The sequence below is a fragment of the Schistocerca nitens genome, chromosome 3 (assembly GCF_023898315.1).
Source record: "Schistocerca nitens isolate TAMUIC-IGC-003100 chromosome 3, iqSchNite1.1, whole genome shotgun sequence".
NCBI lineage: Eukaryota > Metazoa > Arthropoda > Insecta > Orthoptera > Acrididae > Schistocerca > Schistocerca nitens.
Window position 1 is genome coordinate 31,494,458 of NC_064616.1, and position 15,294 is coordinate 31,509,751.

The window sequence follows — 15,294 nt, forward strand, 5'->3', positions numbered from 1 at the left end:
ATGGAGGACGCAGCATTTTATCTTGGATGGAGAGTCATTATCAGATGTAGACATTACTTAAGATGTGCCCCAACAAAGTGCGTTGTGACCCTTGCTGTTCATGCTTGATATTAATGACCCTGCAGACAATATTAATAGTGACCTCAAAACTTTTCAAAGGTGATGCAATCTCTAATTAACTACGATCTGAAAAAAAGTGCACAAATATCCATTATGGTCTCGATAAGCCTGACAACTTTCTTTAAATATTCGAATATGTATAACGGTGCACATCACAAAAGACAGAACATAGTAGACTATGGGTACAGTATCAGCAAGGTGCATTTGGAATCGGTCGTCATAAAAATATCTGCGTGTGATACTTTGTAGGGGCATGAGATGGGACAATCACATTGGCTCAGTCGTACGTAAAACCGGTGACAGGCTTCAGTTCATGTGTAGAATACTAGGTAAAGCTATCAATCTAATATCTATTTACAAGGCGATTCCTTGTAAATCATTCGTGTTACTCATTATTCACCGCGCCGATTGTCAACTTAGTTTGGGCGTCGCAGTGGTTTACGAATTATGTGAATGTAGAATTCTAGCGGAAGCCTTTGCCCATACCGCCACCGATTTTTAGTTAATTACGTGCCATATTCTTTATCGTGCAGGTATCAACAACAGAAACATACAGTTTTGGGTGATACATAACTGGTTTAGTTAAGCGTATTTTATTACACGCAATGCTATTTGACATTCCTCTTCCGCATATTATCGATTCTTTTATCGAAAGTGATATCTCTGAAGCATATGGTATTTGTTACCCATAAACACCCGGTCTACAGCTTTGCTCTGACGCACTACTTATTCGTCAGTAGAAGTTACTGTCTTGGCATTGGTTGTCAGTGCTGAGACTAGTGATATTGTTAGCGTTGAGTAAGTGAGTCCCGAAATAATGAACAAAAAAGGTAGTAAGATGGATGTAGAAATAGCACCCTTACGAAGTCTAGGTGATTTTATGCTGGAGTCGGCGAGATTTCAAATCCCAAACTTTCGTGATCTTGACAAATGGGAAAAAAGAGTTGTAAACAATCTTTTGTATTACCAGACAAATTATTTCTTACTGGGCATAGTAATTTTCGCGATCGTGGGGTGAGTAATACTAAGTTATGTGGAAATAATTACCTATCATAGAATGAGTTAGTTACACGTTCCATCGATCATTTTACACGATATATCTTAATGATGTGGAACGAGTCATTCACTCACATCGTAAATTAATTTGTAAATATGGTTACATGCTGAATGTGTGTTTCTTTTTTTAAAATTATATACGGACGTGGTTTAAGAATTCCTCACCCACCACGTTCCACACATTGCAGTATTAGAAATTCTACGGAGTAGGAGGAGTTGTCAAGGAAAAACTTTCTCAGTTTGTTTTTAGATTTTACACTGCTGTCTGTTGACATTTTATATCACTGGGTAAGTGATCAGAAATTTTTGTTGTAGCATTCTGCACTGCTGTTTGTGCTAAAGACACCCTTCATGTGGCGTAACGACTGTTATTTTTCCTGCTGCTATTGTAATCATGTACATCATTTTGCCTGTGAACTGCAGTGGACTATTTACAACAAACTTCATGAGATAATATATATACTGTGAACTTCTTAAACAGATGCCTACGAGATAATCGTGGGGGAGCACCACATATTCTTGCAGCACGGTTTTGAGCAGCAAAGGCTTTCTATCTCATAGATGAATTACCCCAGAACTGAATCTGAGTTTAAATGTGGTTGAACCGAGTTGTTCTCGGAGTTTCAAAATGTGTGTTTTCCAGTTTAAACTATCGTCAACATGAACGCCTGAAAATTTTGAAGTTTCCACCCTATTTGTTTCTTTTCCATTAATTGTCATGTGCAGTACTGAATATGTTGCCTTTTTAAAATTAAGGGCAAGGCCATTCACAGAAAACCAATCAATGAAACTTTTAAGAACCTTGTTTATCATTACCTCAGTGTCTGTGTGTATACCTGTATTGTTTACAATACTAGTGTCATGCACAGAAGAATTAATTCCACTTGTATATTAGGTGGAAGATTGTTTGCACATATGTGGAACAATAGTGGAGTTAAGATTGAGCCTTGGGGGAACCCGTATAAGACATTTTTTTTTTCCCCCAGTCAGAATTGACCCTGAACTATATTGGTTTACTTGCTAAGTATCATTTTCTGCTTTCTTTTTGATTAGATATGACACTAGCCATTGGTAGGCTGTTCCCTTGATCCCATAAGACTTCAATTTATCTGGGAGTATACCTGTTATTCACGCTCTCAAATGCCATTGATAGCTCGCAGAAAATACCGACTGGCAGTATTTTCTTATTTACTGCTTGTAAAATTTCGTGAGTAAACATGCAAATGGCGTTTCTGAAACCCAAAGTGTGATTTGCTGCGGATATTGTTGCTGAGGGGATATACTATTCTAGAATACATCTCCACCTAAAAAATTTTGGAAAATGTCAGCATTGAAACAGGTCAGTAGTAATTGACATCTCTATCACTTTTTGCATAGAGAGCCAAAAGGCATATGTCTCTCTCTCTGGCAGAGTACCTTGAGAAAGTGATGTATTACTTATCAGTAGTGTTGAACTGCAGTCACATACACTAGTTTGTTCATTTAGCAACATCATATCTCTCTTCTTGTTTAATATGTAGCTTGAAATTTATTTTCCAATTTTTAATTTAATATTTTATTAATGAAATGTGGATAGTGATAATTTTATATTTGTTTGATATTGAGAAGGTTTTTTTATTCCACACTCCTGTAAAACTTAATTTTTTGATGTACAAGACTACTGTTCAACACCATCAGTGTCTTGGATAAGACTGGTCATATTATATGGCAACAAATCTTTAGTACTCAATTGGAAACTCCTTCAAAACCAGATGAGCTATTTTATAGAGAATGTATAATTTTATTAACTTCAGAAGAAGTTGGTAATACATTCATATGATTGAATTATGTGAGTTACTTTAACACACTGCTGTTATGTTCCTTATGAACGGTTTGTCCCTATACTTTCTACTATAGTTAAGAAATGATTAAAATATTTATTTGATACCTATTATTCATCATTTACAGCCCTTCCATTCAATTCAGTAGTCATGTTATCTTGTTCTGTTGCTGATTGTCCTGTCTCTTTTTTCACTACATTCCATATAGCTAGCCATAAGTCCATTGTTGGAATTACTGATTTCTGACATGTATGTGCCTTGATATTTTAGTAATCTTTCTGAGTAATTTTGAGTAGTTTTTGTAGTGTGAAACTAGTGCAGGATTCCTATTTGTTGTTGCCAACAGATACATTTCCCTTTTCCTTTCACAAAATACTTTAATCCCTCTAGTTATCCATGGTTTTTGACATGTCTGTTCAGTTCGATCAGCTTATGTGGAGAGCTATTTTCAGATGATATGAATTTATCATGAAATAGATTTAATTTAATGTTAGCATTTGAGTCATTATAAATTTACTCCCAGGTCATCTCTTGTAAACTACTCTTAAAAACATTTGTCCTAGAGGTATTAATTATCATAACTGATTTCCACTTAAGAGAATCCATACTGTAAGGTACTGGATTTGCATCATGATAAGTGGAGCATTTGTTACTGAGTAAACAGTTATTTTTCTTGCTTTAAGCCTCACTATAGAAAACATTATCAATTAGGGTCCTACTGTCTATCCAACTGTGTTGGAAAGTTAACTACGGAGATGAAATTATAGGATAAAAATAAGTTTTCCAGATCATTTTTCGTATCAGAATCCGCAAGAAAATCTCCACTGAAGTCACCATAGACTGTTAACTGCTTGCTGTTGTCTGTCGGGCAGAACAGTAAGGAATCAAAATTCCTCATAAACAGTTTGAAAATTCCTAGTGGGGATTATATACAGTTACAATTAAAAGTGAACTATTTTTCAATATTAATTCACAGATACACTCCTGTGCACTGATCACTACAAAATCTACTTGTCTCAATGATTTTGAATTTGGGTTCTGTCTTAATATATGTGACAACTCCCCCTTTGACTCGCTAACCGAAGTAGGATGGGAAGAGCCTCATCCGGCTGTATGTCACAGTATGGTGCAGCAGACTTCTTGCAAAGAAACTCGGTGTAGGTTGGTACAAAAAGAGAGTAGGAAGAAGTCTTGTTGGTAGGTAGTAGCCCTGGGAGGGGTGTAGACCAGATGGTACAGGACAAATTAGGAAAAGTGTACCAGGTCACAAATATTGTGAAGCCAAGGGCTAGCCTTAGCCAGGTGACAGAGGATATAGGGAACTCGTTCTATGAACAGGATGTACCACGTCAATGTAGTGTATGTGCAGCTGTTAGCATTCACTTTTATCACAAAAAGTGAAAAGTAAAATGTGTGTTAACTGTAGCTGAATGTACCAAAGTATATTAATTGCATTTCATTGTGATGATGATCTTTAGTCATACCAATTTAAAAATATGTAAGATACATAATATTTACTTTTGATGTTGAAATAATTAGGTGCTTCAGATGTATAGAGGTATAGTTCTGCTGAAAAATTGACTTTTGTAATAAATCCTATTTAGAAGTAGATTATATGTACAAATCGGGAGAACTTGTGAAATTGGATTAGAAAATTAAATTTATGGCAATGTTTTGGTGGAATCAGTTTCATTTATGAGTGAATGCCTATAAAGGGAAGCACTGAGTGATGGCATTTTCACACACGTATGTTTGTTGTGTGGTAGAAACTGTCACACAGTCAAAGAGTGTGACACCACCATATTTTACTAGACGTATTGCGATTGGGGGTAGTATGTATGCCCTTCTTTCTTTGAACGGTAAAAAGTTTAGCCAGCTTGTTATTTAGGACGGTTTAATAAATCTGGACCACAGTGTGACAAATACTGTAGTTATATAAAATTCGTCATAGGCCAGCAGACTTTACCCTGTTAACATTGTTCTTGAAGGTATTGGCAGGTGCTTGGTCGTCACTCTATAAAATGCATAGAATTTTTTTTTTTTTAATTGTGACTACAGTGTGTTTATTCTTAGGAGATTTGGTTGTCTTACTGAATAATTTTATGTGAGCAATTAGTTCTAATGCCAGTTTCTTTCCATGGTGGATTTGTGTGGCACTGGTGATTTGACACTTTTGTGTTCAGTGTTTTGTTCCTAAGATAGAGGTTTAGAAGCCGCAGTTGCATAAAAAAAGAGGAGTTAACAGCCCCACTCCGCCATTGTCCCGCTGCCCGAGCTCTTCACCATTGTCATCACCAGGTGCAGATAAAGTATGTCACCAGTCTTGAGAATAATTGCATATACAATCTGTAGCATCCAGTTAATGTAAAGTAAGAATAAGACATCAGCAAAGACTTTACATGGTTTCCCCAAATTACTTAAGTGCCATGGAATTAATTTGAGAGGCCCACAGTTAGTTTCCCTTCCCCATTCCTCTCATGTCAGAGAGCTTACACTTTCTAATGACCTTTTCTTTTATCTTCCTTGCTTCCTACCATCCTTCTCCAATCTGAGTTTGTGATTAGTCTCTAATGACTTCCTCGTTAATAGGATGTTAGACCCCAATCTGTCTTCAGTTTTTAGGACTTTTCCAAGAGTGTTAAATATATGCCAGTGAACTGTTACTCAGTTGGATACCAAGTTGTTAGATTAAAGCTAAGGCTGGTACTCGGTCTCTGGCACTGTCTTCTCAGGAATGCATAGTAGTTAAGACCTTCAAATTGTATGTGACTGAAGTGGGGCCTGGCCATCCAGTGTAAGTTTCTGTATGATCCTAAAAATTATTTCATAAAATGCAGAGGTCTTCTTAAGGAAGACACACTTCATGCTGTTGCCCTCCTCTAATGCTTGCCCAACAGATCTAATTCTGCTTGTGTAGTTATGGTGTTCAGTCCAGTTAACTGAATTTAATGGTGACTAATGTTGAAGCACATTTGGCAAGAAATAATGTAGTAATTATCATTACATTGCAAACATTGACTTAGCCAGCTCACAGCCAGTCGCTGTACTAACTTAGACCTCATTTTGGCATTCCGGCTCAAGATGCTGGAGTTGGCAGTCACGAGCCTTAGACCTCAGGCTATGTTGTAGGTATCCTATCTATGGGATCAACTCCTCACACCTGGTTCGAGAAGGGCAATCTCTTCCGGTGTCTACTCATGACAGGATTCCCATTCAAGAACCCTCTCCCAGAAAATCTACAGATCAGCTACCCAGCCTCAGCCAGTGGCTGAGGAAGCCACAAAATTATGGTCCTAGGGCTGTCTGCTCTTATTGTATTCCTACACCTACAGTGGATAAACTCTCACAAAAATCTTTACCACCAAAAGTTGTGAAAGAGTTAGAGAAGAAATCTCAAGTGAAGGCTACTCGGGTGTCTACAAAGGTACCAGATTCCCCTGCGCTGTTGGACTCTGAACTGATGTTCGTTGATGTTGTTCCAACCCCATCAGTGGCAGTGATGCTGGGGCTTGACCTGTTTTCCTGGTCCCTTCATGCCTATTCAGGACACCCTCAGTGTGAAGATCCAGTGAAACTGCAATGGATATTACTGTCACTTGCCAGAACTGCAACTAATATTCTCGTGTTGTGCTCTGCATTGCTCTCTGATGACCACTCTACAACTCTTTGGCCTTACATTCTGTTGTTCTACAAGAGAGCATCTGGAGAGATCTGTAGATTGGTTTTCACAGAAGTCGTCAGTGAGTCGATTCCCCTCTGCACCATGTTGGTAGCAATAACAGTGAATGTGTGAACAACCCCAGTGATCACCATTTGTATCATTTATTTACTTCCAAGCAGGGCGCTTACCTTGCAATGACCATCTTAATCCAAAACACTCCCTTCTCCCTCTCTTTTTTTTTTGTTCCCCCCCCCCCCCCACCCCCCCCCCCCCCCCCACCTACTTGGGGATTTTGGTGCACACCATCCCCTTCGATAAGGATCATATTGTCTGGTAGGGGCATTGTGATTGATCAGCTTCTTCCTGATCTTGATCCATGTCTCCTCAGTGACGGTACTCTTGCGCACATTAGTGCTGTCCAATGCATTTTTTTGGCTGTCAACCTTATGATCTCTTCGCACATTCTTGTGACTTGGATGCCCGATGCTTGAATGTTGCTGCACAGTCCCAATTTTTTTGGAATTCCTCTTTGATATAAAGGTGACATGACCCCCTCATATGTATGAACTAAAGACTAGCTGTATCTCGAAACTTGACACTTTCTGCTTCCTTGCCCACATCTCTTGGGGTGCAGATTGTGCTACTCTACTCCTCATTTACCTATCTGTGGTCTCATCCCCATTTGCAAGGTGGATGTTATGTTAGGGCTCAGTGACACCTTCAGCTTTCATATTGGACTCAGTCCATGATTGTGGGGTGAGACTGGCCACTGGCAACTTCTGGAGTAGTCCCATTGACAGTCTTCTTGTGAAAGTGTGGATTTTCCCTCTTCATTTCCAACGGTACCAACTCTTACTCACCTATGCAATCACCATCTGGCAATTTCCTTTTCATCCAACTCATCAAGTTCTTTGTGCGTATAAGAGATGTTGACCCCCTGACACCCACAATTGGGTAGGATTGCTACTGAGAATACATTTTGAGGCTCTTTGTAGGAACTTCATCTAACTTTCTTAGGATGTGCTACCTGTTTTTCCTCACATGCATGTCGTGATTAGCATGTGGACCATGAAGTAGGATCACTCATATTTCGAGGACATGAAGTTAGTCACCCAGATGACCTTTTGATCTCTATTCCCTTCAGTTCTTCAGGAGTATAAAGTTGCTACTGCCATTTACATTGATGGCTCTAAAACCATTCATAGGATGGGATATGCTTTTACATATCCCACCAATTAGGAACATTTGTTGCAGGTAATGTTTTTTACCAAAGTGCTGATAGTTCTTAACAGTGCCCTATTAAAGAGACCTTCCTCAAATGCATTTTGATGTGTAGTGACTCACTGATCAGTGTCTAGGTCATTGATTGATGTTATTAAATTGCCACCTTGTGATATCTGCTATTCATGACCTTCTCTCTTATTTTCCTCGTACTACCAATCTAGCTGCCCTTCTCTGGGTCCCAAGTTGTGTGGGTACCCCAGGGAATGAACTGGTCAACTGTTTGGCTAGAGAAGAGATTAATCACCCAACATGTGCTTTGACCATTCCATGTGCTGATTTGCTGGTGCAAGTATGATCTCTCATCACTCAGATATGGAACATCTGGTATGCTACTGCACCCTCCAATAAAATCTGCACTATCAAGGAGACTACTGCTGTGTAATGCTCCTATGTCTGTTTCTCTCAAGAGGAATCCACTGTCCTACTTCACCTCTGCATTGGTCATAGCAGACTAACCTGCAGTTTTATTTTATATACTGAGCCACCCCCTACTTTCGGGTTGTGGAGGCTTACAGACAGAAACCCGCATCCTGTTGGAATGCCCCTCCTTCTGGCTCTCTATGCTAAGTGTGGTCTTCTGGATTCTTTGCTTCAAATATCAGCAACAACTGGTGGACAGTTGAAATGTTTGTTCGTGAAAGTGGTTTTTATTTTCAGATATAATATTTTAAACTATTTCATAGACCTATCCTTGCAGTGTAGGGAGCTAGAATAGACCAGCGGTTATTCATTACACGTCGTAAGAGGAAATTGTAAAGGGGCTTATACCTGGTCAAGCTCTCATGTAGATGACTTGGCTGTTATGGGGTGCCTGTCAGTTTCAGCTCATTTCACAACCTTTCTGGCTTAATTACCTATGATCCTCTGTTAGGTTTGACCTCCACTTTTCTAAATTTCACAGAAGTGTGGGTCATTTGTGGAAGAACATGTTATGTGGTGCATAATCTATCCACTATGTGCTGTGATCTTCTGCACCTACTGTTAGAAGAGTGGATTTATGTTTGCACTGGAATCCAGTGCAGTAGCCAATTCATCACGAGTGGGGGGGGGGGGGGGGGTGTTAGGATGGAGCACGGCATCATGTAGCCACTTGACAATGCAGGGATAGCTCTGCTGGTGCCTGACATTTAATCTTCTCATGTCTGCTGAGGAGTAGATGCCTACCCAATCTGCAGCACTGGGACTGTATGTGATGACTACTATGCCCGGTAGACTTTGCTGTGCCAGGTTGGTGCCCATGGGGAAAGCCTATGATCCGAGGGAGTGGCATCGGGACAGACAATCTGCAATGAAATGGATAACTCACCCATACCATTGGCCATGCCAGCACAGTCATCTGAGCAGGTAGAAAACAAGATTTTAATGCAGAGGCTTACAATCCCCTTGGAGTTTCAGTTTTTGACCACACCATATTATGAGTCGGGCAAGGAGGTATTGTGGTGGAAAGTTTGCCCCGTTCTTGATAAGTTCCAGAACTTGAAGAACCTTTTGCAACACTGAAGCCACTGTTTTTGTTGAAAATATTGAGTAATCGGTTCAGAGGACTTGCTGCAATAAAGAAAATGAGAAATGGATCTTCATTGATCAAAACGTAGAATGCTAACCAATCACAGGCACTAGTGACTAGCTACGTGTCGTACCAGATACCATGTTCTCTCATAATAAATCAACAGGATTTAAGGTACCATCATCCATCAGGACCTAATGCTGCAAACAGATGAAGAATTGGGTGCTAACCTACAGTAACATGGAGTCCATTTCGTACATCAAATCCAGAGAGTACGTAAGGATAATAGGGTGGACACTGGAGCTTTCATCGTAACTTTTGGTGGAAATGTTTTACCTGAGAAAGTTGAGTTCATGGTTTTTAGATGTGATGTCAAACCCTGTTTGCCACATCTTATGAGATGGTTTACATCCCATAGGTTTGGACACGTCATGTAGTGCTAATGAGACTACTTTTTGGCTGTGTTGAAGGACAATAAATGATGGCAGCCCTTGCAGACAACTCCCTAAAGGTGTCAACTGCCCAGAATGCCATCCACCTCATTTGCCAACATATTCAGTTTCCAAGAGGGAGAAGAAAATCCAGGAGTGTGAAACACTTGGCTACTGGTCTGATCAAAGTGTTTAAAACAATTGGCTCCAACCACTCAATATGATAACAAACTTTCCCAACATTGTGTCAAAATGTAAATAGTATGTGATGAGAAGGTCTCAAGCAGCAACTCGTGGCCCTAGCCATGTCGGTGATTGTTTTTTCAGTTGGGCAAAGGGGCATCAGCTCCTTCGACCTCCAAATCCACAGCACTAATGATACCCAGTCCATTTACGTGATCGAAGATGACTTGCCCTCCTCTTCCATCATCATCAGGGAAGAGGACACCTGCCAAGGTGCCCTCCCCAAAGGACAAAAGGCTAGCAAAAACTGAAACCTGACAGGAACAAAAAGGAGAAATCTCAAGTTAAACTGAATTCTGCTGCTTCAGTCGACCCACCCTTCATTCCCCCTGAGGTAGAGCCTATGAATAGTGATGAAGAATTGCACACTCATATGTAACATGTCTCAGCAGCAAAGTTATTCATTCTCCTGTTTTCCCCTTCATTACTTTCTCACTTCTGAATCTGACATTCCTTCAATGGAACTGTAATCACTACCATGCCACCTGGCCAAACTCCATAATTTAATGGTTATTTATTCTGCAGTTTATGTGTATCTTCAGGTGGCATGGTTCTCAGAAACCCATCTCCCTGCTATGCCATCCTGGTCTGCAGCTGCAGTTATCAGGGAGTGCCATAGGGCACTTCAGTAACATAAACACTATCCTCCTATGGAACATTTTTCAAGAGACCTCGAGTGAATGTACAGTTTTTAATTAAAAAAAGAAAGGAGTGTTGGGGACAGAATGTATCATCTATGAGAGTCTGCTCCCCAGTTGTGTAGAGTATGGACTAAACTCTGCTACATGTCTGAAAGATGACACCATGCATTCATATAATCAATTTGCCTCATTGGGCAATGAATTCACAACTTTCAGTGGGGATCCACATTTACATTAGACCACCAGTGAGAATCTAAAATTAGCAAGCATGGAGGACACGGACGGGGGCTGCAGATAGGTCGTGATAGGTGGGAATGTGAGTCAACCAGAATGTGTTCAGAGTCTGCGCTTTTGTGATAAATACTGTCTCGTGGTGCAATGGCTAACACAACTGCCTAGTAAGCAGGAGATCTAAGGTTCGTGTCCCGATCCGGCACACAAGTTTTCACTTGTTGTTGGTGATTCCACATAAAGTCCCAATGCAACTTATATCATTAGTTCCTTCCCTCCCACGTCCACCTTCAATTTCCATAACATGTATTACAGCTGTGGATTTCGCGTGGTGTCTGTTCTTTCGGGCATGTCCGAAAGTACAGACGCCATGCATTCACATAAAAGACCACCAGATTTCAACTAATTACCGACCTCTCTCTCTCACTTTGCTTGTGTAAATAAAAAGAATCATTAGTCAGTGACTATGTTGGTACCTGGAAGCTAGAGGACAATGTGGCTTGCAGGTGTTCTGATTGACCACAGACCAACTGATTCGCCTGGACCCTGCAGCATGCAGTGCTTTTGCTCATTGCCAACACCTGATCGCTGTGTTCTTCAGTTTGCAGAAGTGTACAGTACCACCTGTTGCCATCACACCTGTCTACTCTGCATGAGTGTGGCTTCTAGTGCTTCTTACCTATTTCTTATCCAGAATTTCCTATCTCTCTCTTCATTCCCCAGCAACAAGTATGTACAGGAAACTGAGGTGCCTCGTGCATCAGTTCTGAGTGTTCCCGCTGTATTAAATATTATCCTGGTTGTTGTGGGACCCACAGTCTCATCCTCACTGTTGTAGTTGACTTTTGCCTATATTATACTATGCACCTTAGAGTGCCATCTTCAGGGAACCATGCAAGTACATTACTTGGCCCTGAACCATGGATTTCAATTTGCTCCCACTAAACTTACCTCATTCTCTCTTGTAGACTCCGAACTGTGTATCCATACCCATAACTTTACCTTGGTAACCAATAACATGGTGTTGCTGAAGATTTCAAACTTAAGTCTCTTATTTGACAGTATGTTAACATGGCTAATGCTGGCTGAAGGCACTTTGCATGAGGAAACTTAATATACCCAGATTTCTCAGCAGCATCTCCAGCATAGACCGCACAGTTCTACGATTCTATGAAGCTTTGAATTTATCCCACCTGGACACAGCTGTGGTGCCCATGAGTTGGCAGCGCCATCAGTTGTAATCTTGTTAAACCCTGCCCTCCACAGTGTGCCAATGGCAACTGTAGCCTTATAGACAGCCTTCAGGTGGAAGCTGGTAGCTAACCACCGACAGTCCGACACCAGCAACTGTCTGATGCCTACCCATCCATATTATTTGACTCTGTTTCAAAGCAGCTGTTCAGACTGTTTACAGATTGCCAAAAAATAAGTAGATCAACTGGGATTTGATTGGAAGGTGGTGGTGGTGGTGGTGGTGGTGGTGGTGGTGGTGGTGGTGGTGGTGGTGATTATTGATTATTGATTATGGGTTTAAGGAGACTAAAGATCTAGGGTCATCAGTCTCCTATTCACAGAATCAGTGTACCCCATCTGTCTGTGTCCAGAGTAAATTCTACACCAACGAGCCAAAACGTTATGACCACCTGTTTAATAGTTTGTGTGTCTTCGGAATGAAAAACATCACATCACTGATTCTGCACGTTGGGAATCTGACACTTTTCTGGCAGGCCTTTGGAGGTATGTGGCAGTAGATGTCTACGCACAGGTCATGTAATTCACATCAATAATGGGCCACTGATTTGCATACACTGTGATGGCGCCCAATGGCTTCCATAGGATTGAAATCAGGTGAATTTGTTTACCGAGACATCAACATGAGTCTATTATAATGCTCCTCAAACCACTGTAGCAGATGGTGTTTGTGGAGACAACCATCGTGCTCTGCGTAATAATAATCTGCCCTTTGTCAGTCACTTGTCTCAATGGATTCCCCATTTGCAGCCCATATCTTCACTAGGGTGATTCCCTGTCTGTGTCTGCTCTGCTTACATACTTTCATTATGGCTTCACCAGGAAGCATCCAGCATCGTGATGGACAGTGGTCATAATGTTTAGCTTATCAATGTATATGCAAGTGTGAGAAAGTCATTTAAATGTTTCCATAGCATGTAACTGGGGTGGGATGTGGGTACCAGCCCAGTATTCGAGTGGACGCATTAATACACAAGGCTCTGCAGGCAGGTGATTAGAAGTTCTATGAAAGGACCTCCAGCTGCCCCCTCTTGTCTGTGTATACAGGGTGAACATTAATAAAACTGACAAACTGTAGAAATGGACTCCTTGATTGGTAATAAAGAGAAGGTCCTAGGAACGTGTGTCCGGAAGTGCATCATTGCTATGGTAGGTGGTTCTGACAAATAGAAGTTCCTCTGACCATATACTGTGTGTTCCTTGCGTGTTGCAGGCTGTGTGATTGATGCAACATACTATAAGCAGCAGAGTGGTGTGTTATTCATGTCAGGAACAAGTGGAGATGGTGTTTGTATATGGCCAAGCAGACTGAAACAGAAGAGAGGAAGCACGATTATAATAAAACAAGTAACCTCACACACATCACACAAAATATAAGCCCTTTTTGGTTGTTTGAGTGACCCTGGGTCCTTTCAAACGCACTAATGTGCAGGGAGGCAGTGGACTGTGCTTACACCAGATTTAGAGGACAGGGTTCTGCAGGATATTGAGACTAACTCTATTACAAGCTCCAGGCAAGTGTTCTGCCAACATGGTGTAAGCCAAAGAATGATGAGGTATGTCCTGTATGACAGCTGTCACTATACTTATCACTTGTAATGAGTGCAAGGATTATCAGCAGCAGGCTTACCTCTATGGGAAGGATTTTGTCCATGGTTTCTGCACCAGACCATCACAATTACGGGATATATGTCGGCTGCCCTCTTTACTAACAAAGAAACTTTTACCAGAACTGGCACTGTCAGTCTGCATCATTGTCATATGTGGGCTACAGCTGATCCTCAGGGAGGTGTCTTATCAGCATCGGTTCAGTATTGGTATGTGGGCACCCCCCCCCCCTCCCTCCACCCCTCTCCTCCCTCCCCCTCCAGGGGGCTCACAGTTCCTTCATGAGTTCATGCGTCCCTGGCTGCATTTCCTTTGCCCTGACCTCCTTCCCTATCCTCGCTCCTTTCCTGTTGCCACCTCCTTCCTCTCTCTGTGTTCTGATTTATGTTGACCTAGCTATCCACTTGGTTTTCCATATTGTTTGCAATTTTGTTCTTTTTACCTGTTCTTTAATCCTTTTGGCGTGACACACCCGCTTGAGGTTTCACCTCCACTTCAAAATATCCTGTCTTTAGTGTGAGCCATATGGGGAAGAACTCCCTCCCTAATATCTACACTGTGGATTCCTCTCCCCCCTTCCTTCCTTCCTTCCTTCCTTCCTTCCCCCTTCCCCCTTCCTTCCTTCCCCCTTCCTTCCTTCCCCCTTCCTTCCTTCCCCCTTCCTTCCTTCCCCCTTCCTTCCTTCCCCCATTCCTTCCTTCCCCCATTCCTTCCTTCCCCCATTCCTTCCTTCCCCCATTCCTTCCTTCCCCCATTCCTTCCTTCCCCCATTCCTTCCTTCCCCCATTCCTTCCTTCCCCCATTCCTTCCTTCCCCCATTCCTTCCTTCCCCCATTCCTTCCTTCCCCCATTCCTTCCTTCCCCCTCCCTCCCTCCCTCCCTCCCTCCCTCCGTCCCTCCCTCCGTCCCTCCCTCCTTCCTTCCCCAGCACTTGTAGCCAGTTCGTGTGGTGGAGCTGTTATGTATCCATATGGCTGAGCCCCCCTGACAACACAGGGATCACACTACTGATACCTGAACTGTTTGCTACCCATGTATGCCAAGAATTGGTTGCTAATCTTCTTGGAGCATTGGTACTCCTGGCAATGGCCGCCATGGCAGAAGGCCCTTGCTTTGGCTGGGTGGTGCCCATGGGGAGAACCCCTGGTCGGAGTGGGTGGTATCAGGGCAGAAGCTTGGTGCATGAAGCATATCAAGCTGCAAAAATCTGGCTGTTCTCAAATGGCCATTTCTTCGAATCGTGAAGGATCATTGAATGCTGCTTCATATGACCTGGCAACCTTCCCTTCCCTGGCTACACCATAGGAGGGGGGGCCACACTCGCCATCTTGGGATGAAACCCTTTCCCGTTACCTTGTCTGTACTAGGATGGATGGGGACACATTCACCGCCACAAAGGCATTGTTTTACATGGAAAATATCGAGGACAAGTTTGGTGAAG

General features: G+C 41.9%; 1 protein-coding gene across 2 annotated transcripts in view; it reads left to right on the forward strand.

Moving 5' to 3' along the window:
- Positions 1-811: 811 nt before the first annotated feature.
- Positions 812-15,294, forward strand: part of LOC126247972 (PRA1 family protein 3) — a 78,629-nt gene continuing 64,146 nt past the window's right edge. For both annotated transcript variants that reach the window (XM_049948538.1, XM_049948537.1), the window contains exon 1: positions 812-1,134. In XM_049948538.1, the coding sequence (XP_049804495.1) occupies positions 938-1,134 (197 nt within the window). In that variant the 5' untranslated portion in view covers positions 812-937. The remainder of the gene's footprint in view (positions 1,135-15,294) is intronic.